Raw genomic sequence first — 24,443 nt, 5'->3', positions numbered from 1 at the left:
AGCTGCCTCTATCTTGCTGGCTGCTGGGCCCCAACAACACTGTTCTGGAGTTTGGCCAGAGACCAACTTAAGATACTCAAGACACTGTTCTGGGGACACCTCAGCCTTCATCATCATCTGATAACTCTCCTGTGGGGGGGGGGGAGCTCCTAGCCCTGCCTATCTGAGGCCTCTCTCTGCTGATGACCTTGTAAAACAACCTTTGTCCCCCACCCCATGACTGTCTGTGGGTCTTACAGGTGGATGCTGCCAGTGTGGGCAAGTGTGGTTCCCGGAAGAGGGGGATTCAGTCCTAAGTCGGTCATCCAGGGAAGAGGCTGGTCCTCAGAGGGGAGACCACAACTCAGTAGGTGGCCTCCAGTGGGCAGGACAGAGGTGGCTTGCCCTCTTCAGGCTTTGTCTTCTTGCACGTCTAGTCATGAGCTCAAGGGAGGCACCCATCACATAGCAGACAACGGCAGGCTGGCACAGTCAGGCCCGTGAGCTCTGGGGGTTCAGCAGAACCTTCCAAGCCAAACCGCTCATCTAGCAGCCAGGGGCCTGTTTGCTTTCTCTAGTAGAGTTAACAGCATGTGAATTGAACGCCTTTAGATAGGGCATGACTCTCCAGCCTGCTGCATTCGCAAATCATCCTCTCCTCTTGGGTTAGCTCCATTGCCCCTTTCAGTTACCTGCCTGGTCCCTGAAGCCTTTGAGTTGAATTCCAACTATTCTCTATCTTTCTCCTTTTTACTATTCTGGAGTCATTAGTGAGGTCTCATTTAAAGATTTCATCATTCACTGGCTATTCAGTGGTTCTCAGTGTGGTCCTCAGACCAGGAGCATGCGTCTCACTTGGGAACTTGTTAGAAATGCGAATTCTTGAGCCCCACCCCAGTCCTCCTGGATCAGAGACTTTGGGTGATGGGGAGGCTCATCAGTCTGTGATTTAACAGGCCTCCAGGGGGTTCCGATGCAAGCTCAAGTTTGAGAACCACAGCCCTCTGCTATGATGATTGAAGGGGAGGAAATATGCTAAAGCAGGGAGCAGCAGGCCACGTTTCTACCCGCTTTCCAAGCCAGGAGCCACGGGAGGGAGAATTACGGAAACTCCTTCCAGGAGTAACCTGGGTGAATCTGATTTTAGATTTTATTAAGAAGGGAGGTGGCAATTTCCTGACTTAACCTTTGTGATCCATTTCTCCCCATTGGGACAGTGGAGATAATGATTCCTGCCCTTCCCAGTTTGCAGAGGAGTCAAAACAATCAAGTGAGATGATGTGAGAACAAGTTCTTGCTCAACTAGGAAGCACCTCTGCGTGCTATGGGATTATTATAATTATCCCAGGACTGAAAGCTCTTGCCTGCTCGAAGCCGACAGATGCCATTTGATTTCACTTAGGCCCAAACCCACTGTGAAGAGAGCGCATCAGCCCACCCATGGGTATTTAACCCTGATGGCCCAGATGCTGAGATGGAAGTGTCTGCAAGGCAAGTGTGATTTGTGTTAAAGTATCAATCACAAGGGATTATTTTCTCACAATTAGAACTGTGCTGAGGAGAAAAGGAAATGGGAAAAATTGACTCGCACATGAGAACTCAAGCGGGGGCGGATGGAGTCTGAGTCCAGAGCCGGGAGGCTCACAGAGGCCCGTGTAAACCAGAGGAGGACAGGGAAGCCGCAGCTCTGCCTTCTCCTGACTGCCCAGCACTGCTGCACCAGCCCGGCCTACAGCGTGCTAGGAGAGTGGGCATCTACATACACACACCCACACCCACACCCACACCCACACACACCCCGCTGCCGCCTCCCATCATCACGGCTCAAAAGGTCCCCTGCTTTACCTGTATCCTTTATGGCCTTCCACAAATCTGAGCTCAGGAAAACTCCAGTGTTCTCCTGGGTGTTCTGGAAAATATTCAGATGAAAAGAAGCAAGAAGCCCGTGTAAGTCCCAGTGCCCACCTTGAAGAGGATATCCTGGAAGACCCTGCAATCTAATGGGGGGGACATGTCAACCATTGCAGAGCCCTGTGAGAACCCAAACGACCCCAAGTCAGGGACTAGGTAACACATCCTGGTAGAGCCACACAGGAACACTGTATTTTATTGTTGTGGGTTCGAGTATTAGGAGCTAAGGGGGGAACTAACCAGGCCTTGGGGGTAGGCAAGGGCCCCCGGGGAGGCCCTGCAGGGAAGGTGCATCTGAGGCGGGACTCTCAGGGTAGGTGGGCACTGACCAGGCTCGGAGTGCAGGAAGGGAATAGCGAGAGTCTCGTAGTTGGGGTCTGAAGGAATGGGATGAGTGAAAAGGCTTTTCCTGGACCCCAAAGTAGGGTCCCAGCTTGGGGGATCTTGGGCACAGCTCTGATGAGTTTAGACTTTGTCCTGAGAACAATGGGGAGGTCATAGACCACATCTGTGATTTTGCCACATCTTCTGGCAGGTGGATGGGAAGGGAATGCGATGCACCAGTGGCTTGGGGGACGCAGCAGTGGTCAGTGGAGGAAGGAGGAGGGCAGTGCCGGCTGGCAGTTTTAGCTACTGTCCAGGATGACCCCCTTCTCCTCCAACCTCCTGGAGTGCTCCTCAACCTGCCACTTGATCGGGCATTGCCTTGTGCCTCCTAGCTGTGCATGTACATCTCCCCAAACAAAGTGGGAGCTCTCCTTGAGGGTCGGGGTGAGTTTTCTCTTCTTTCCTACCCCTCAGCCGTGGTGCAGGGTCGGGCATCCAGTGAATATTTGCTAAACTGGACAGAACAAGGGTGCTAGTTAAAAGAGAACATGCCAGTACCTGGTAGTGGACAAGACACCCCCACAGCCTTGAAAACTCCTCTTGGTCAAGTCGCCCATTCACTTTCAGCTGCTGAGGAGTTAAGAGTTAACCAGCCCAGTGTGCAGGGAGCAGAGGGGCTGCAGGTCCTACCAGCCCAGCGAGCACAGCAGCTCCATCCGTCAACTAGTAACAGTCGGTCCAACGTCACTGGGATGTGGCCCCACGCCAGCTGGCTCCCACTGTATCTGAAAGGGACCTGGTTTAGATTTATTTTACAAGGAAAAATCAACAACTGGAAGGAGAAGGAAGCGCTGAGAAAGGGGGGCCAACATCACTTGTATCCAGGGGAAGAGAGAGAGCCCAAAAGCCAGCCTTCACAGTTGGAGTGGGGCCGCCAGCCGGGGAGAGTGGGGAGAAGCCTGAGGGGGTCACTGCACCTCCGGAGGCAGCATGAGACGGGAGTGCAGGCTAGTGGATGGAATGCGTGCCATGGATTAACCAGCCCTGGTCACTCCATGTCATGGGTTTAATGAGAACTGATGAAAGGAAAAGAATCAATCTCCGAGGAACCGGAGTGTGAGTAGGAGCAAGGGCAGAAAAGACCTGCTGCTTTGCAGGGTCCAGCAGCCATGACCTCCCCGAAGGTCACCTGCCTTAGGCTGTGGGGCCGCCCCGGGCCATCTTGATTCATCTACCGAGGATGGGCAGTGTCTCTGAGTGATTCCAAACCACTGCCGGCAGAGACAGGCCTGATTTATGATTTCATCAAGAAGCCCTCTTGTTCGACAATGGCTGGATTCGCAGTCCCAATTGAGTCTTGTTAACAGTGAGAGAGCCGAGGGGCTCTGTCTTGCTCCCAGGAGACAGCACACACCCGCGTGAAGAGCTGCAAGGCAGCAGCTGGGGGTTATGCCCATGTGGGGCTAGTCTCTCCTGCCTGCCCACTGGGAGATGGGGGCAGGTGGGGGCAGAAACGGCTCACGGGAGAGTGGAAGTCAGGAGGGGAGTCAGGAGACCTGGGTTTGATTCCCAGCCCTGCCACTCATGGCCGTGGAACTTGGCCATGTCACTGGACTGCCCCAACCCCAGTCTCCTCACCTGCAAATGCAGCATAATAGTAAGAATGGGGTGCAACCGCTGTGTAGACCGAGGCATTTTCTACAAGCTTCAGTGGTTGTTGTCTTTATTGAACTGGGGGCTTGTTGAATAAGGAATTTAAATAGTGAAGACTCCTCCAGTGGGAAGGGGAGGAGTAGAAGCAAAATAGTTCCCACGGGTGCTACTAGGAGGCAGTGTAGGATAACGTGAGAACATGGGCTTTGGAGTCTAAAAACTCGAACTTCAAATCTAGGCACAAATTCTGACTAGCTATGTGATCTGGGCAAATTACTTAACCTCTCCGAACCCTGTTTCTTTAATTGTATGATTGGATAATACTTATTATCACAAGGGTTGTTGCTACAATTACGAGAAAAAAATATATATATACCAGTACAGTTCTTGGCACACAGTAGATGCTTGATAGATGGTGACTATTGTCATTTTTGCTGTGGTTGTTCTGGAGAGTTAGTGGGTCAGTATAGATCCACAGAAATCCAGGTTCTATGGTGATCCCTTGGAACCAAGGAAAAAGAAATCCTGAGAGTCAGAAAAGGGTTCTCTAATGTCCTAATTCGACCCTTGGGGAAGCCCACGGAGCAGATGGGCCCTTAGAGCTGGGGGAGGGGCAGGAGGATGATGGCACAGGACACATCCATCAGAGCCATGATGCTCTGGCACTCGTCCAAAGAGAAAGTGTCCCCTGGAGGTCCTGAGGGGGGAGAACAAGAACGACAGAAATGCCAGGGAGGGTGGCACTGGGCCAGCATGTCCTTACCTTTCAGGAATTCCTGGTTGAGAAGGCCCTGAAGCTGGGTGGCATCAATGTCCAGTCCCTGATTAAGTGAAAGAGGAATGCAGGAATCACACCAGCACCCGGGAGCTGAGGGGCCTACCTGCCTGACTGTAAAAGCACTTCGTTCCCACCGCGGGCCCATCCCACCTCTGTCAGGAAGCCTTTCCTGATTGCTCCCGGCCAGGGTGATAACTCTCTCCCCTGAACGTCTGTAGCGCTCCTCACTCCTGACATTGGAGACTTTGTGCGGCTCACCTTGCATTCTCTCTGCATTCATTTATGGACTGAAGGCAGTGTTTGTCCCCCCTCCGCACTCCCCAACCTGGCACTTGGGAGAAGTATTGTTGACTGAATCAATTCAGCCCTGCAGGTGTGTTTCCCCATCTGCTTCCAGAAAGAGACTAAGAGAAAATATGAGTACTGAGTGTGTGTGTGTGTGTGTGTGTGTGTGTGTGTGTGTGTGTGTGGTGACAGGGGATAAAAATGCCAATGCCAAGAACCCAGGCTGAGAGAAGCTGCTCTAATTGAGCACATACTTAACATTAGTCTTCTCAGCCACTGAAGCAAAAAGGGAGACATCATGGTTTTCCTTGGATTAAAAACAAGAAGCCAGTGAGGTTGAGGGGAGAGAAACTCTTGCTGGCCTGAACTTCTGGAAGTGTTAACCACATCCAATTTTCTGCTGGGAACTCTGAGCAGCTTCGTGGGCAGTGTGTTCTATGACGACTTTTCAGAGAAGCAAAGCAGTTTCTATATGCGTCTGTTTCTTATATCCAGCCTGGTAAAAGCTGAGGGGGTGATGTGACATCATCAGCCTGGGAAAGCTTTTACATGGGGACAGAGCTGGCATGAGGTCCCCCAGCAGACGCGTGGTCCTCCAAGTTGGCCTCACCACACAGGACTGAAAGCAAAAGCACCCTTAAGGCCTGTCCTTATGGGAGTCCTTCAGCTAGAAGGATGACCCCTCATGATGCCCCTTGGGAAAAACATTCTGTCAGTGTCTGAAATTGGCCCTCAGGTCATCTCTCCAACGTCTCACTGGTTGGTTACGTCAGGGAAGTTGGTGCTGTGTGCCCATCTCAAATGATTTTTCCTATTTTGTTTTTTTTTGTGAGGAAGATCAGCCCTGAGCTAACATCTGATGCCAATCCTCCTCTTTTTTTCCTGAGGAAGACTGGCCCTGAGCTAACATCTGTGCCCATCTTCCTCTACTTTATATGAGACACCGCCACAGGATGGCTCGACAAGCGGTGCATCGGTGCACGCCTGGGATCCGAACCGGCAAACCCCGGGCCGCCGCAGCAGAGTGCGCGCACTTAACAGCTTGTGCCACCGGGCCGGCCCCACCTCAACGGATGTTTTTTGTCAAAAGAATCAGGGCACCCTACTTTGAAGAGCAGTTGACATGCTGGTGAGGAACTAACTTACATGGAGTTAGCAACTAGAATATAAGCAGCTGTGGGGCACGGGCCATCTCCTTCCTTCTGCATGTCCCCCACCCCAGGACACCCCCTGACGGGGACCCTGAACCTGTGACCACCAAAATGCTTGAGGAGATGAGGAAGCAATGAAGATGAAGGTTGCCTAAACAAATTCCCAAAGAATTTCACATTTGCCTCTGCCACCTCAATGTAAGATCCCTGAGGACTCACGCTTCGCTCTCCCAGAGCTTAACGTAGTACTTGGAATGACCTTTGGTACATATTTGCCAACTGAATAAAAGATGGCAGGATAGACTCAGCCTGTCCTGGAGGCTGAGTGAGTCCTTCCTTTCCCACAGGCAGACCCTGGGCTATAGAACCATCACCACCTCTACAGCCATGAAGGTAACTCGTGGGAATGGTAGTGGCAGGAACCAGTCATTGTGTTTGTTTAAGGCTAGTTAAAAGGCACAAGAGTTCAGGAGAGATGACACAGTGAGTGCGTGCACAAATATTTTGCTTTCAACTTTTCTTTAAGGACACAACCTCTGAGGATAGTTTTCAGCTTGTGCAGAATGATGCCAGGTTAACCCTACACAAGGGTGCCCAGGCGAGGGGTAAAAACGGTCTGGAGTCTGGTCCATGTTCCCGTTCCCAGCCACACACCTTGCACAAAGCTGCATCTGTCTCATTCTAACTCCTACAAAGGCCCATATGGGCTACCAGTTACCCTCTATGAGGTTATAAAAAATTACATATTTAATTTCAGATGTGCAGGGGCATGGGCTATGTTGAGGATTTTACTACCTGCTCCTGAAGGAAGCTTGGTCTCAGGTATCCTAATCAGGTCCTGCTGATCACCTGGGGGCAGTCACCTTAGCTTGGCAATTTGCTCTGGGGAAGCTAATCTGTCTTAATTCAATGCAAATTGATTGAGCACCTTTTCTGTGCCAAGGGTAGTGATAGGTATTGGGGACAAAGGATGCATACCATGTCACCCCTGCCTTGGGGAGCTCACAGACTGGGGACAATCATCTTGGCAGACCTTGTCTTGCATCAAGTGAAGTACCTTCTGAATCAGCCTAGATGTGGACCTGAATCCTGGGCCCATATTGATTTCAAAGAGGTCCGTACTGAGCTGCTCCTTGCAACATGTACCCCTCATGCCAGCCACATTCTTCATTTCTCCTTGTTTTTTCCTCTGGGCGCAGGCTGCCTGAATAATTTCCCTTTGGGCTGCCTCCTGGTTACCACTGCCCCGTTAGCCCTCTGAAGGCCTGGCATCCTTCCTGTCCTTGGCCTCTGCCTGGACCGAGGCTGGCACGGTACACACGATCGTCTGTTTCACTTTCCACTTCCCACACCAACATGACTATCAACGGTAAAAGGCCCACCATGCAGAGCCCTTGGAAGTTGTTTTTATCCTGACAAGTCAAGGAGTTCTTTACAACAGCTTATTAAACCATTAAGAAAATCCCGCTTGCACATAGGTGGCTTGGCAGGAAGAACGCCGTTGCTGCTTTCCAAAGCTGGCCAGCTCCCGGGAGGAAGGATGCCAAGGTTGGTGGGAGGTAGCAGAGCGGGAGAGGGAAAAAGTTCAAGGGGTATTGCCAATGGCTTGTGCAAAGATTTAAAAAGCTCTCTTTCTCACACACACACGCACACCCTATAATTAGCTCCTCCCTTTCCACGCTCTACATTCCATTCCAGATGTTACCCAGGTGGGGCACCATGTCCCTCCAGAGCTTTGTAGCCAGATCAGTTCTGCAGACATCCAGGGAGAGAGGCTGATAAAATGACCCATCAAATCACTTTTCCTCTCTGTATCCTGATAAGGGCCTGGGAGAGGTTTCTTTACTTCTGGTCCCTCCACCACCTGTCACCATGCTAAGTACTGTACCTGATGAGCATATTTGTAGAAAATATTTTGTTGGAAGCCATTTTCTCGAAGACTTGCCTGGATCAAAGGGAAAGTAACCAACATCAAATTTCTGGGGAAGGAGGCCACCTGTCTGGTACAGTGAGGGCACAAGGACCCCCTCACCTAGATCTGAGACAGAAGATTCAACCAGCAACCAGATAAAACCTTTAGGGGAATGGGAATATGAAAGTTTATGGAAGGAAGATGGTTGGGTCCAGCTTGGCCTTGGAGGCCTGGTCTTCTCCCCTCCATCCTGTCCCTTTGAGCCATCATCAACTCATTACGGTCTCTCTGCTTTCACTGGTAAGTAGGGAGGCAGGAAGGAAGCATAGGAGCTCTTGGGAATGGGATGTGGCCGACGAAGTTTGCAACCAAACCTTGCCACACACCAACCTTCAATGCTCTGAGATTGAAATCACTGCCCAGGTTCCTAGAAAATCAGCAGAGTGTGATCAAGATGGTCAGCTCACTATTCAAAGGAGGTTTACATATGGGGGGCACCCTAGGTGGCATTGGACATTTATGCCAAGGACCTGAGCGGAGAGCCCTCAGCAAAGCAGAATGTGAAGTGGGCGGCCCAGCAGTCAGCGTACAAGCATCATGACCACGTGTCCAATCTTTTGGGTGGACATCATCCGGTCTTCAAACCCTTTAGTAAATTGTTCCTTTCACAACCAGATACACATCAACAGCGACCCCCATTGCCAGGATGGCAGATAAGCTTTGTTTTATGTTCCAACTCTGATTGGTGGTACAGTGGTTGTCTGGCATGCTGGACTGAGAAGCACTCATCTATGCTCAACTGTAAAGATGGCCGTGTTTACAGTGCTGTCTGCCTCGGGTCCAATGGAGGATGAGGCGACCAGCAGGCTGGGTACTTGCTGATCCCAGTCTTGACCATTGACTTGACATCAAAGACCCTCCATGATCAGACTCTATCTTTCAGGCCCACCTTTCACTGTCTCCCTGATGTACCCCACATTCTGGCCACATTTCAGACAACTGCCATGCATGCCATGTACCACCTTCCTATGCATATGGCTGACATCACTTATTCTTCAACAAGCCCTGTGCTCGCCCACTTCCTTGCTTCTGCTCAAGCTTTTTTGTGTGTGTGTGTGAGGAAGATTATCCCTGAGCTAACATCTGTGGTCAATCCTCCTCTTTTTGCTGAGGAAGATTGGCCCTGGGCTAACATCTGTGCCCATCCTCCTCTACTCTATACGGGAGGCCGCCACAGCATGGCTTGACAAGCGGTGCGTTGGTCCACGCCCGGGATCTGAACCTGCGAACCCCAGGCCATCGAAGCAGAGTACGTGGACCTAACCGCTAAGCCACCGGGTCGGCCCCTTTCTTCCACCTGCATTGCCCTCCCCTTTAAAACACCAAATTATGTTTTCCATCAAGGACTAGTTCAAATGCTGTTTCCTCTAAGAAGCTCTCCTCAGTCCCTCCTGCCAGAGGTGGTTTCCTCCACTCTGTCCTCCCATGAGACTCTGTGTTTCCATTGAGCAACCGCCCCATCCTGTTTGTGGTCTAGTTATTGGTTCACAAACTTTCTCGCCTCCCTTTGTGGTGGGCTCCTTGAGAGTGGGGCCCACGCTGTGTCCCCCACAGACACAGTATGTGCTGCGCAGAATGATGCCATGTGTTTTTATAAAATTCAGTGAAAACATTTAGAATCCCAGAGGTTCTGTACCTGTCACTGTCTGGCATTTTCAGGAAGATTCGGAGCAGGAACTCAACTGCTTCTTTGTATGCAGTGATGACCACCACGTAGGTCCCAGGATTCAGACTGAAGCGCTTCGTGAGGGCGCACTAAGTTTTAGAAACTGTGACAGAAATGTCAGCATTTCTGAACTGGGAAAAAATGCAGGCAGCAACCTCTCCCGGAAGTGCTGAAACAAGAGGAAACAGGATAATGGTAAGAAAGCCCCCACGCCCCGTGTGAGGGAGCCCCAGCCACGGGGAGAGAACCATCACCTTCCAGACCCCTCCCCATTCACCAAAACAGCAGTGCAGCCCTGGAAAGGGAGACAGTGCTTCCCTGAACTCTCCAAATGGAACAGAGTTCAGACTGTTATTTACTGTAGATGCTACCACTACAATGAATGCAAAGAAACGTGACACATGGTTTTACCTCATTAAATCTAACAGCATCCTGAGTTTCTGGGCTTATCTCTCTGCTTGTCCATGAAGAAGACTTCCACAAAAACTAGTGAGATTGTTCCAACACAGAATTACTTTTGGAGCCTCTAAAGCCCCTTCTCTCCTGAACCTTTTGCAAAAGCACTCTTTGGATGCAAATGCGGAGTTGGCCTCCACTTCCTCCATCCCATCTTTCCAGCAGAGCCCTGAAATTCCTTCTCATTGGAGAATAATAGGCCCTGATCATTTTCCTTTTATTTCAATATTTTCTTAGAGATAAAACAATAAATATAATGCAGTTCCTATTACTGAATGTCACATATATATTACATAATAAAAACCCTTTACTAAATAAATTTTTCCCAATATACTCGAGACAGGGATTCCATTTAGAATGGTTACGCAGCGTGAAATGATTCTTTGTGAGCTCTGCCTTGGGGAAAAACAGGAAGAAAAGAAGAGTTTCTTTTCAGGGGGTGGGGACAGGGCTGGGCGACAGAGGAAGACAGGAGATAGGCCACTGTCCTCGGTATGCAGCAGGGGGCTGGAAGGAACCTCCAAAGCGATTCTGCTGACGATAACAGCAGCCCTGGTGTGTTTGGAGCCTGGCTTGCTTGGGCCCTTCTGGCCAAAGCAATGATGAGACTGGTTCTTCTCCAGAGAGTCAGCACCGTCCTGTGCTCTGGGTATGAGTATGTGTGCACATGTGTGTGTGCATGCATGCACACATGTGCACGTGTGGAGGCAGTGTGTGCAGAGGTGTGTGGGCACCATGCCTCCTATAATCTAGAATATAAGGATCTCCCTGCTTACCTGTTTTCCTGCCCTCCTCCCTCCACTGGACCCTCGTGCCTGTCCAGGCTCCTGATCCTTCAGAACAGACTTGTTCAATGGCAGCAAGAAGTGTGAGTATGGGGGCCTGATGGGAGGCTCTTGATCCAGAGCTCAGAGGACCCAGTGTCAAATTAACATGAAGCTAGTCACCCACAGACCTGACCATCTAGTTCTAGGGATGGGGCTTGTGTCTTTTCCTGGATCAAGTCCCCATCCTGTTCTCCAGCTTTGGGATTTAGACTACCGACTTGCTCCTTGCACCTGAATGCTTCCATCAAAGCCTTTCTGGAACTTCCACTTCTGTGACTGAGGTGCTGTGGACAAGAGTTGGATCCTACACCCAGCTCTGTGGTTGGGCCATGGCTGTGACAGAGAGGTCTCCTTGCTGTCTTCTTCCTGCCCAAGCCTCTGAGTATCCCCTGCTCAGAGATGCCCTGTCTGGCCTCTGTCTACACGCTAGGGCACCGTGGAAGGCCTGGAAGAGCTTCCCTGGACCCACCAGCATGCTATAGTCCCCACCTGTTGGCTGTGGCTACATCCCGCTCCCTCTGTTCCATCCTCCGTCCCCAGGCACATGCGCCTCTCCTTGGCAACAACAGCCCCACAGAGCCCACATCCACTTAAGGGGTCTGAGTGCCTGTGAGGTCAAGCTTCCCAAACTATCTGTTCTTCTCCATCCTTACTCACGTATCACCAATGCTGAGCTAGAATATCTACTTAGAAGGGGTGCTGATTTGGTTGTAAACAGAGCTAGAAGATGTGCCTTGAAATCATATTTGCACAGCATGCATCCTGGCTGTGGTGGATTTGGCGGCTGACAAAGAATACAGGAGGCTCAAGATCCCCCCCACACCCAAGGGACCCTCATTAGCCCTGCATCTCATTCAGCTACTATGGAAAACAGCTATCTCAACAGCTACTATGGAGATTTCTCAAAAAATTAAAAATAGAAATACCATACAATCCAGCTACTCTACTATTGGGTATTTCTCCAAAGAACATGAAATCAATAAATTAAAAAGATTTACATAACCCTATGTTCATCGCAGCATTATTCACAATAGCCAAGGCGTGGAAGCAACCCAAGTGCCCATCAATTGATTAATGGATAAAGAAGATGTGGTATATATATATATATATACACAATGGAATACTACTCAGTCATAAAAAAGACAAAATTTTGCCATTTCTGACAACACAGAGGATCTTGAGGGTATTATGCTAAGCGAAATAAGTCTGACAGACAAAGACAAATACCATATGATTTCACGCATATGTGGAAGATAAACAAACACATGGATAAGGAGAACAAATTAGTGGTAACCAGAGGGGAAGGGGTTGGGGAGGGCAAAAGGGATAAAGGGGCACATATGTATGGTGATGGATAAAAACTACACTATTGGTGGTGAACACAATGCAGTCTATACAGGAACTGATATATAATAACGTACACCTGACATTTACACAATGTTAGAGCCAATATGACCTCAATAAAAGAATTTAAAAAACAAAAAAAGGAACCAGCTGCATAGTCTTATCTATTAGAAGCCAAATGCTTGAAGATAGTTTCACGGTTGCAGTCCCTCTTGGATGTCAAACCAGAGAGCAGCCCGAGGGGGCCAACCTTTAGACCAGGACAGCTAAAATCTGCCCTGCATTGTGGACCCGTTTGCAGATTCTAAGCTGGTATCTGTTCCAGCACATGGCAAGACTGAATCTGCAGCCACTGAACAGTGAGAGACATATCAAGGCCATGGGTGTCGGAAGAGGATGGATGAGAACAGAGGCGTGAGAAGCCCCGTGAGGGCGGTGGTGAGCCATGCCTGAGGGTTGACCTGTGGGGAAGAAGAAGAAAGGCAGGTTCAGGAGCCCAAACCAAAACATAAAGGCAAGCAGATCCCGGCAGCCTGGCTCAGGGCCCTGCCTTCCCTCTTCTTGCACAGTCAGCCTGTTCCCTGGCATACCTGGGGTGAACGGGGACGGTTACTCATTCCCTGTGAGGAGCTGTGAAAAAGGAATACTACCCATTGTAGGGAGCGCCGAGGGGAAGGAAATCAGGGAGGGGAAGCAAGTGCCTGGGAGGAGGAGACTCTCCGTTCGCCAGCTCAGCCAGCTGTGGCTACTCTTTACAGCAGTGATGATAAAATCATCATCAGGAGAAGTGAGACACTGACGAGGCCCTGGAGGTAAGACAAAACCTGGACCAATGTAAGTTCTCCAACATTGGGAGCTCCAATGAGAAGTAAATTTCCTTTATTCCATCAGACCACTGTAAAATATGGTGGGATTTGTTCTAGGCCCCCCAGGGTTTATAAAGACTGTATGTGTGTGTCTGAATGGGAAATACCTACATCTCAGTCTTTCCGTGTGGCAGAAGGAAGTACCAAGGATGCAGTCCCATTTTTAAGGCACTCCACGGTTTGCAAAGCACTTCTGTGTAATGTGTTGGATTGTCATAGTAATCCTGCAAGCAGATGCTAGGCTCCCTATTTTATGGATGTGGTAACTGAGGCTAAGCAGTCCAAGTAGCAGAGGCGAGAATAGAGCAAGCTGTGTTGCTTCCTTTGTAATTAAGACCCACCACCAGGCACTGTCTTCCACCGTTGGTGTGGGTTTCAGTTCTTTTCCACTGCTGAGCCCAGGCCTCACCTATGTGTAGGGCCACTTGATTTGCCCAGGAAGACTTCTCTGGAGACCAGGAGTGAACAAGAAGGGAGGTGGAAAGTCCCAGCCTGTGGGAGGAGCTTTGGGGTGCAGATGAAATGGCTCGTCCACCCTTGTCCTTTTTCTCTGTCTTGTCTTCTCCCTGCCTGTTTGTCCACCAACCAAGTTTGCTTTGATGCAAGGCAAAGCAGTGCTCCCACAGCAGCTGGGGAGTCACAGGCCCACACCAGGACCTGAGCACCATATACATAGCTGTCACCTGGGCAGCACTGTACCCATTGGCACCATTAGAGCCCTGGGGACTTCTGAGAGTCTGCTTGCTGGCACACACAGCCTGTTTCTCAGCTGAACTGTGAAAGGAACCCAAGTGTCTCTTGAGTCATCAAGGTCTGGACTATTTTTTGGTGTTTAACTTGATCAAGATCCTGCAAGATCCACTGGGATCTCCAGGGAGCCTGAGGAGATCTCAGGTCTGACTGCCTCTTTAGCAAAGTGAGAAGCTGAGAAATAATGCATCTCTGAATGAAAAGTAGAGAAATGGGCTTGGCAGGATTTAAAAAACAGATGTGACTACAATCTTGCCAGGGCTCCTGAACTATAAAGACTTTGGGCAAATCAGTTAACACAAGGCTGTTGTGTTGCCCTGCTCTGGGGGATCAGGCTCATAGACGACAATGTGAACAGCACCCCTAGGAGTTGTGCACTGGGGCGGCCCTCTTACCCTCTCTGGGCTTCTGTCTGTCCTCAGGAAAGGGAAGAGTTGGCTGAGACATTTTTAGTAGACCTGCCTGTACCCTGAACTGTTCAGATCTGGCTGGGTAGACCAGATGCCTCAATTCCTTCCCAGTCCTTCTCAAATCCTTTCCTCTTGTTCTTCTCAGAGGTGAGAGTCTGGGGACTCTGGGGATGAGAGTCTTCTTAGAAGGCACTTGAATCAGTTGGGATTCTTGGCTGAGAGCAATGGAAATGAACCCAGGGTGGGGTGGGCAGAAAGTAATTTATGGGAAGGATAGCTTACAGAGTCAATGGGAAGTCTAGAGAATGCCGTTTGGAAAGTGGGCAGGAACCAGAAGAGATGGCTACACAGTTGGACACCGCCACAGGCTCTGCCAGCATTGCTGCTGCTAGGCCCAAAGATTTGCTGCAAATAATCCCTGGGCTGGTCCTACCTTTTAGTTACCTCCTCAAGGGTCAAAGTCCAGAGTGACCGAGAGTGTGTGTGTGGTGCAGGGGGCATGAGGGGGGCATCTAATTGGACAAGACTGGGTCACAAATCTATCCCTTTGCATCTGAGGGCTGGGGAAAGGGAACATTTGGCCTCTTTGGCTGCTGCAGTGGGAGACTAGGCCCTGCCTTCCACTAAGTGGAAGAGTGTTCAGGCACCTGGTCATGATAAAAACGACAACTGTCCACTACTGCATCCTTAGGAGATGTTCTTCGATAGCCTCAGCATCTTTGAAGTACCTCAAAAGTATTGTGCTAAACCCCAACAATTTCTTTTCCATTGATTTCATGCAACTAGGAAGTGGAAATGTGCTCCGAGAGCGCAGAACCCAAAAGATTCTCCTCCTTCTAGAACCAGAATCATTGTTTCTCTTCGAGCTGTGAGCATCACCAGAAAGGCAAGTGTGTGAGCCCTGCTGAGCGCCCAGGACCTGGGACCATGGGTTCCGCTATCAGGCACTCCCCTATCACCTCCTAGCTGTACCTTGGGCAGGTCATTCTTGCTTTCTGAGCTTTGGCTCCCACATACATAAAAGTGGGGATACCAGGGTTTTTGAGACAACGAATGTGAACACGCTTGGAACTCTGAAGTACTATATCAGTGAGGCCTTCTTATTAGAGTGAACCACAGCCAGTGCCCAGGATTGCTCCGCCAAGAGCGAGGCACCCAGGAGCCCTGCCTGTCCGTATGGCTAAGAACCATGGTTGTGAATGATGCCTTAGTCTCAGTGAACAGAAACTGAGATCATTCCTAGAGATACTGTGATCAGAGCTCCACCAGAGAGGTGATGGGTGTGTTTGACTGAAAGCTGGAGGGCCTCTGGTGCCCAGTGCCCAGCTCTGCCATTAACTCCGACCACGTCACTTCAGCTTGCTGGGCCTCAGTTTCTTCAACTCTAATATGAGGAGAGGGGATCCCAGCATTTGATGGTTGTGCGATCTTAGTTATCCACGTCGGTGCAGAGAGGTTGTGGGTATATGATTTGACAACCATCCACTTTATCTTTGGGATGCATTAAATGATTTGGGGAAGGAGGAGGGAGCAGAGGTATCAGATTTTCTTTTGTAATTCTTTTCTTTTAAATGGTAGTTTTTAAAGGAATGAACTCCCTGATTACCTACTCACAGTTGGGGTATGTACAGGTGTGGGGGTGGGGGGATAGCCCCTCAGGAGCTGAAAAGCTGGTTGGGAGTGCCGTGAGGGAGGAGGGAAGGCTAGGTGCAGAGGAAAACCTAGCCTTGGATGAGTGGTCAAGCAGAGGCTTGCAAGTCAACCACTGAGCTATGACTGGACTTTGGTCTAAATATGAGAGAAAAACATACCTCCTGGCTTTATACCCAAGATTATTTTTTTCCTTAAACTCCTCCCAAAGTTTAGCCAATGATTCTCAAACATTCATATGCATAAGCAGCACCGGGGAGCTCATGACAATGCAGATTTTCAGGCTCTGTCCATGGAGATTCGGATTCAGTTCTGGGGTGGTCCCAGGAATCTGCACTGTGCTGGTCTTGGACCAGAACAGTCTTTGAGTAGTATTAGAGCCCGCAGCATGCCAGGAAATGCTGACAAGTGACACAGGCAGGAGGTGTGTCCCACTGTAAACTTGGTCAAGTCTAATCTCCTCTGTCTCAGGTTTTCCTGCAAATTTACAGAGTCGACCAGACGAACTCCATAGCCCTTTGGGTTTCATCTGCAAGGCTGTGGTTCAGTGAACTCGCCCCGCCCGGCCAGCTGCTCTCTCTGCCCAAGATCTCCACAAATGTCCTGACAGGGCAATGCCTGAAGCAGGCCGCCTTACCTTGAACACATTGAAGCTCAGTGGACATTTCTTGTCTTTTGCCTTTAAATTTTGTGGCATGACATCCAAGGACATGACGACATTGTTGGCTTCCAGGCTCTCAGCACAGAGAATATGCACTGCGTGTCCCTCTGAAGTCCTTCTGCAGGAGAAAGAGCAGTTCTGGGAGCTCAGCCTGGCTCCTTGTACTCCCAGACGGGGCCACGTCCAGTTCAGAGAACCCTGGGGGTAGAGTTAGAAACTCTGGATTTGGAGACTTAAGGCCTGGGTCCCAGTCCCGCAGTTACTATTGTGGGACAGGCTTCTTTATTTTGTGAGCCTCAGTATTCTCCTCTTAAGAACAAGGAGGCGGAGTGTATACCTTATTTGGTGAAAATGTTTCTTAAACTGTCAAGTTGAGGGCTGTTTTTGTAATAATAAGTGGAATCCCAGAGTTCTCAGGTATGCCTGAGCTTATGCATTGGTGATAACCATCAGAGCCTTGAAATGATGTCAATCCCCCAAGTGCCAATGGAGACAGAGGAAAATAGGCAGAGAGATGGCAATTCATCATCCTCTGCTACCAAAGCATGCTCATCAAAGCCAGAGCAAGGGAGAGAACAAATGTGAAAACCATTAGCTTCAAATGCACGAAATAATGAAGATAAGTCAAGACGGAGATGAATTAATACATATCAGAAAGTTTGGGTCACAACTGGGAAGCTCTGAAAGGGGAATGGGGAGACATCGAGGACCATCACACTCATAGGCTTTTTGTGAGGATTGAACATGATACATTCAAGTACACTTAACAGCAAATAGCAGGTGCTGGTTGGCTCCCTTTCCTCTCTCCCTTGTAAAGAATTACTAAAAATGGCCTCAATGTATAATATTGGTTAGTTCATTGCAAAGAGGGCTTTGGCCCCACAGTCAGACAGGTGCAGCTCAGAAAGGTGAATCAGTAAATTTGCTGCCCAAGAGTGCCTCAGCGGTTTCTTTGAGTCTGCCCATGGCCTCCTGGTGACTAGGTTCTCTGACTAGCAGAGTGAAGAGCCTGGAGGTTCAGAAGAGGGATACCCTGAGGTAGGGGGTTCATTCAAGAGAACCATTCTCAACAGGCATTATTGGAGAGGGAATGCACATGTCTAGATGCAAACAAATGCGCACGCGTACAGACACAAATATGTTGTTTGCACAGCTTTTTCTATCAAGGATGTGTAAGCATACTCAAGTTCATCTTGGCAGGGAGCTATTTTACTTGGTGCTGACACAAATGGGGAGCAGGAGGTGCAGTGAGAATATATGACTCTCCCAAGGTCACAGTCAACAAGATTCATTTCAGAGGAGCCCAAAGGCATGTTCTGAGGAGACTACCTCTGGGATCTCAGCATCCTGCTGCAGGATAGACCAACCCACATGGGCAGGAATATTCTCCCTTATGTCTGGATGGTGCTCTGTAGTTTTAAGGGTCAGATAGGGATTACTATTCCACTGTTTACAGTTGGGGAGGCTGAGGACAGAGAGACTAGCTATATTCCCAGGGTCACAAAGCCAGTAGGTGGCAAAACAATGGTTTAACCCAGGCCCTGACTTATGTGCAGTGTTTCTTCCACATCCCGCCCATCGTCCTGGATAAATACTGAAGAGCAGTGAGCCTGTCCTCCTGGGAGGTGGGTGGAGGTCAGTAGAAGGGCAGTGGGAGAGCATAAAAGGGCAGGGGGGGCACATTTGAGATTCTCCTACCCCCTTCCCATCCCCGCCATGGTCATTTCCTTTGGGGAAATAGAGCTTTCCCTTTAGGCTGACAAATTCCTCTCCTTTCAAGTTCAGGCTGATGGTCTAGAATCAAGGGCTATTGAGACCTGAAACCAGGACAGGGCTAGGGCTCGCAGCTTCCCCTCTGGCAGAATAATTACCGATGTCATATAACTACCTGCGGTGTTTCCTGGAATCGCAAGGTTCTTAAACATCATTTGGGACCATCTTTCATGGGGTATGTTTGCATGGTCCAGGTTGACTGAAAGGAAATTGGTTACATATATACAGGCAGGAGAAGTTCTCTTGGAAATCTTGACATGACATTCTGTTAAAAATAGACACACATCACTCAATGACCACTGGTTTTGTCCCTAGAGTGGAGGTTCCCATCGCTTTACACTTCCTTTGCCTGTCAGCTAAAGTATCCATTGACTTACCACTGTCCTACCCAAAGATCAGAGCCTCATTCTGGCTCATCCGCCGTCAAGTACCCTTCTGCTCCCTCTGGTAGTTGGGAGGACGAGGACAGAGTCAAATACTGGTTCTATATGTCTCTCTCATGGCCCACAGGGTGACTGTCAGTTTCTCTCTGCCATGGGTCCTACACACTGCTAGGAAAATCATCTTTCCCTAGGTGCCTTTGCCAAATTTTTTGTTGAGGTCTTTATTAGAATACAATGGACTCAACACCTAAAATCCCAGCTGGTACTCTGATTAAATTAGAAATACTGGAAATATTTTTCCTTCTAATTTATATTTGTCCCTCTGATTCATAGTTACTTAGATCCAGCCTCCTTTTCACACACACTAAATTTCATTTAAATATGTTACTAAGTAAACCACACAACCCCTCAGAGAAATGTCCATCTTATCCTTTAAGATGTGAGCATATGGCCGAGAATGTGCTTTTAAAACATCTAATCCTGGGGCAGGCCTGGTGGCATAGTGGTTAAGTTTGCATGCTCTGCTTCGGAGGCCTGGGGTTCATGGATTCAGATCCCAGGTACGGACCTATGTACCGCTTATCAAGCCATGCTGCGGCAGGCGTCCCACATATAAAATAGAGGAACATGGGCACAGATGTTAGCTCAGGGCCAATCTTCCTCAGCAAAAAGAGAAGGATTCGCAACAGATGTTAGCTCAGGGCTAATCTTCCTCACCAAAAAAAACCCAAAAGACAAAAATAAACAAACAAAAACATCTAGTCCTATGTAGCTGGTGAGGACAACAACGTCTCACCCAGAACTCTAGAGTCAGGCCTGAGAGATTGCAGTTTATGCCTGGGGAGACCATGGAGCTCCACGGTCCTAACAAGATGGCATGGAAGATGCAGGCATAATAACCATGCATCTGAGTTTCCAGGAAACGGTTGATTTCAAAGCTTGGGTACCAATATTTCCTTTTACTATGAACATTTCCTGGAAGTTCCAATATTTCAGAGCTGAAATAACTTTCATACAAAGAGGAAGCACACAAATAATTTCCCATATAAAGTTTTTCTGTCTTGGTGGAAAAAATAGGCTCCTTCTATGTAGGTCTCTGCAAAGCTAATCTCTATTCTCACAAAAGTTTAGGGAAAGGGGTAGGGATGGAGGGTTTTGGAAATAGTTAAAGATTTAAAATATAATTTTAAGAGAAGAGTCAATACAAAAACTCGCCATTGTCTTTATTCTCATATAGCTGGCTTTTCCATTGGTTGCGGGTTTCCTGCCACTCCAGAGACCAGAACATGGACAGACAGACCATAGGGTGAGATCTCCCAGATCTCCCATTTCATCTTAACCCCATGTGGCCCAACAGGGGCCATTTGCACAGACCTCCATTAGTTCCTGGGGGGCAAATGGAGAGTGTCATTCCACCTAATGACAGGACTCATCATTCCCTGTATGCTGAGGGCTTCCAAACTGTGCCCAGCCCAAGCCTCTTTCCTGAGCTCTAGATGGATAAACACGCTGCAGTCCACTCCACGTCTCCACCAGAGCCCCACAGTGACTTGAAAATCAATCCATTCCACACTCTACTTACCCTCTGCCTCCTACTGTTGCCCGAGTGAGAACATGAGCAGTCCCTCTCTCACGTGCCCCTACATCCAAACAATCACCAAATGTTAAGGATTTATTGATTCCACCTCCTAACCCGCTCTCAAAGCCATCCACATATTTCCATCCCTACTGCTATTTTCCTGGTTCAGGAACCATCTCCATCTCAGACTTCCCACTGCTCTCCCCAAACTCAGTCCTGCCCACTTTCCCAACCATTCTCCACTTGGCCACCAAAATGGTCTTTCTCAAGCAGAAGTCTGATTATGGCATTTCCCTGCTGAACACACATCAGTGGTTCCCTTTACTCTCAGGATGAAGGTCAGACTCCTGAAACAGAACCTTGGCCTCTGCCTACCTCTCCAGCTGCACCTGAGCAGCTCCCTCTTCGCCCCCGCTTGACTTCTATGCTTCAGCAGTAATGAGTGTCTTCATTTCCTTAGAAACATCTGCGTTGTCCCATGTCGTTGTCCTCTCCAGTCTCGTCCCCCCTACCTCCGGCCTCTTGGCCTTTGCCATGCTGCTCCCTCTGCTGGAATACCCCTCCTCCTTTCAGTCCTATAACCAATCACTTCTACTCATCTCTCCTCTTAAAAGGTACTTCTGCTGAGAAACCTTGCTTGCCCCCTATGGCGCCCCTGCCCCACCTCTGGGGTCGGTGCGCCACCTTTGAGCCCCCATGGCACCCTCCTGAACCACTTCTGTCTCAGCACTTAGTCCCTGTGTCACTAGTTCTCATTGATTTCTTGCTGTCCTTCACTAGAGTTCAGGTTCCATGAGCTCAGTGAGGCTTGCTTATCATTATATCATAACAGGAGTTTAACATAATACTTGGCACATAGTAGGCACACAATAATTTTTTGCTTGCTTAATTAATAATTAAAGCTGTCCACTTCATTGAGATAATGTGTTCCAGAAGCTAGTCCTAGGGTGTGTGGTGAAGGAGGAGACCCTCACAGGCAGAAGGGAGCCACTGTCCCTTCTTCAGCCCGCTCCTCAAAGTGGAGGCAGGCTCATAGGCAATGGGTCCCAGGGGCACAGAAGTGTCATGAGATCTTTCTCTGGAAGTGGCTTTCATGAAGGGCCTGGGTCACCTCTGTGCCGGGAGAGCAAGGCAGGGGCCACCACTCAGGCTTCTGGCTGCAGGCTGAGCCAGTCAGATGTATTATTGTAAAATAGCAGTTTTATAATTAAGCAATAACTACATTTTCTGCAGTGTGTAAGGGAAAATAAATGTAGTGTAAATCAATACACTATCGATTCATGCAAGTTTGCCTTTAAGTGTGTGAGACTGAAATTTCAATCATGGCTGAGATTAGACCATCCGGCTCTTTCCATCCATCTCCACTCCTTAAAAAGTAGGGAGGAAATCGACCACCTGCGTGGAGACAGTGATTATGCAGCCCCTGTCTCTTCCTTCCAGCCTGGTTTCTGGTGGGAAATGGTGAACCTCAGCACTCAAAGTACATGACCCTATGGAGTAGGTGCACGGTCCATCTCCAATCCCTGCTCTGCACACCTCTCTTCCTGTTTGAAAGCCTTCGGAAATACCCAGGCCTGGAGGGTGTAAACCCAAACTTCTAAGCTGGAATCGGGCTCCAGCCCAGCTCCCAACCCTTCTCTCCCAGGTTCCTCTGCCTCAGGCTGGCTTGTTCGCCCTGAACACACTACAAACGTTCTGGGCTCAGCACCTTGGCCCACACGTCCCCGCCTACCCAGTGATCTCTTCTGAAGTGAATCAGACTTTTTTTTTTTGAGGTTGAACTCAAGTTCAACCCCATTCATGAAGCTTTCTCCAAACATGCCAGCTGGTGGGAAGCTTCTCTTCCCTGATCTCTGGTGTCCCTGGTTGCGGTCACCAGCCATTTGATATTTGGGAGACATGGGCAAAATATCAACTCATGTGAGTTTATGGGCTGTTCTCCCACCCAAGGGGAACATATCACTGACATTGCCCTTCCTCCAGTCCTACCCCCAACAGCCAACCCCGAATCAAGGATTCTGGCTAACTGTACCGTCCCCTGGGCCATATTTGGCAGCTTGGAGTAATGACTGGGAAGGAGATCTGGAAAAGGCCAGAGGTTATTAAGATTTACGTTGGAAGGGTCAAAGGATATTCCTGGGAGTGAACAAAGAATAGAGGCGAGATAAAGGGAGGAAGGGTGACAGTAAGTACAAATACAGTCCAGTGGTTCATGGTTTTGCTGCCCTGTTCTCCAGGGGAGATCTGAGGTCACAACCAGTTTTATTCTATGAACTCATGTACCTTGTTTCCTCCGTCTCTCACTCGCTTCTCTACCCTCCACCCCCAAGTCCCTATGTTCGCCTCACATTTGCGGAGGCCAATCGCGCAGGCGCACATCAGCTGTGGGTGCTCACCGAGGTTCAGAGCCGTCCCTGCCACAGACTAGCCTGGGGCAGCAGGCTGGGTTCTGGACGGCCCAGACTTGGGGCTGGGACACTGGCCAGCTCTGCATTTGCCTTCCAGAACTCGCTTCTCACTGTATTGATTTTCACTGCTTGTTGGGTCCTGTTCTCCTGTTTGTCTGAACGCTTGGCATTTCCTTTCAGATCATGTTCTACTTCCCGCCTCTCCCTCCTCCCCCTCAACCCCAGCGATGTGCTGTGGCTGCGGCTGTGTCTCCCACTTTTCGTGGATCTACGCAGGACCTCAGAGGAATGCGACAGGGCTGGGCCTCCATCCCTCTCAGGACCGCCATCTGATTCTCAGTCAGCAAGTGGGACAGGACCAGGGCTCAGGCCTCCTGGCAGCTGGAAAATGCCAGCCCAGCTCCTCGGGAACCACTGACCACACAGCTGGGTCCCCCTGGTCAGCCAGTCAGAAAGCAGCTGCCTGGGACTTGGCCAATGGTGGCTTCTGAGACCCTCTTATCTCCATTCACTGCTATTGTGAGCGAGACTCGGCTTACATGTGAGAGTCCAGATCAGTAGGGCAGGATGGACAACCCAAGTGGACTGAGTAAAAAGATCATCCAGATCTTTGCCTCAGTTTCCCCAACTCCCCCAAAATGAAGCTTTGTCCATCTCGATGACATAGCGTCATCAGGATCAGAATCCCATGCGATCCCTTTATGGGATAAGGTTCCTTCTCTCCATCTTTCTCTGCTAACTTGGCACCTGCCCTGCCTCTCCCTTCCCCTTTTAAAAATAATTCTGGTTATGTGGGTTCACAGCTCTGGACTGTAACCTTCTGGAAGACAGACACTGGGTCTTGTCATCTGTATATATCCCATAGCACCAACCTAACACAGTATACTTAGTATAGACAGTACACAGTAGGTGTCTAATAGATGCTTGGCAAACGGCATCATGGGAGTGTGAGAGGGACTGACAGCCATACACAGGTGTGAACTGGACAGACCTGCAGTGAGATCCACAGCAGGAGAGACAGATGCTGGCCTTGTGGGGCGGGGCGCTCTCTGAACACTGGGTCTCCTGAAGGATAGAGAGAGGATTTCAGACGCCATACCCATCCCTCCAGTGCCCTCTCCATTCGGTGTTGCCCCAGGGGGTCCACAGGCAGATAAGATCTTCCCAGCCACTCCTGTACTGAATCTGTTAGGAACAGAAAAGGAAACTGCCAGTGCTCTCCAGCAAAAGTCAGCAGAAAGAGGGGATATGAATTCAGCTGCTTTTCACCTCCAAGGACTAATTTAACTTCTGACCTCATTTGGCTGCAGCCAGAAAAAAAAAAATTCCAAGGAAAAAAAAAAATCAATGTCTCTCTGCTGCCTGCGTGGAGTGGGAATGAGCTAGAGGAGAAAGCGGCCCCTCTTTCTGCTCAGCATCTTGCATGGCAGGTGCAGCTGCGGCATTCTGTACGACTGCATCCTAGAACGTGGGCGAGCTGAGATTTAATAGCAGATAAATAGCATGATACGTTGCCGTGGGCTGCAGAGGAGAGATCTTTATGGGTCTCTGGCATCCGCCAATAGAGCCGGTGTCTCTATTCCACAGACAAAGCTGCTTCCATGCCAGGGGACC

The 24,443-nt window shown here is 49.5% G+C and overlaps 1 protein-coding gene across 1 annotated transcript in view; it reads right to left on the bottom strand.

The window, feature by feature from the left end:
• Positions 1-24,443, bottom strand: part of CAPN13 (calpain 13) — a 51,182-nt gene that overhangs the window by 2,006 nt on the left and 24,733 nt on the right. The window contains 13 exon segments of the mRNA XM_058550705.1: positions 1,825-1,901; positions 2,777-2,844; positions 4,509-4,567; positions 4,634-4,691; positions 7,973-8,029; positions 8,387-8,423; positions 9,693-9,811; positions 16,663-16,766; positions 16,769-16,804; positions 18,575-18,662; positions 18,664-18,724; positions 20,048-20,123; positions 23,930-24,008. Coding sequence (XP_058406688.1) covers positions 1,825-1,901; positions 2,777-2,844; positions 4,509-4,567; positions 4,634-4,691; positions 7,973-8,029; positions 8,387-8,423; positions 9,693-9,811; positions 16,663-16,766; positions 16,769-16,804; positions 18,575-18,662; positions 18,664-18,724; positions 20,048-20,123; positions 23,930-24,008 — 919 coding nt within the window.

Source organism: Diceros bicornis, chromosome 12 (assembly GCF_020826845.1).
Source record: "Diceros bicornis minor isolate mBicDic1 chromosome 12, mDicBic1.mat.cur, whole genome shotgun sequence".
Classification (NCBI taxonomy): Eukaryota; Metazoa; Chordata; class Mammalia; order Perissodactyla; family Rhinocerotidae; genus Diceros; species Diceros bicornis.
This window is presented reverse-complemented; position numbering and strand designations above follow the sequence as displayed.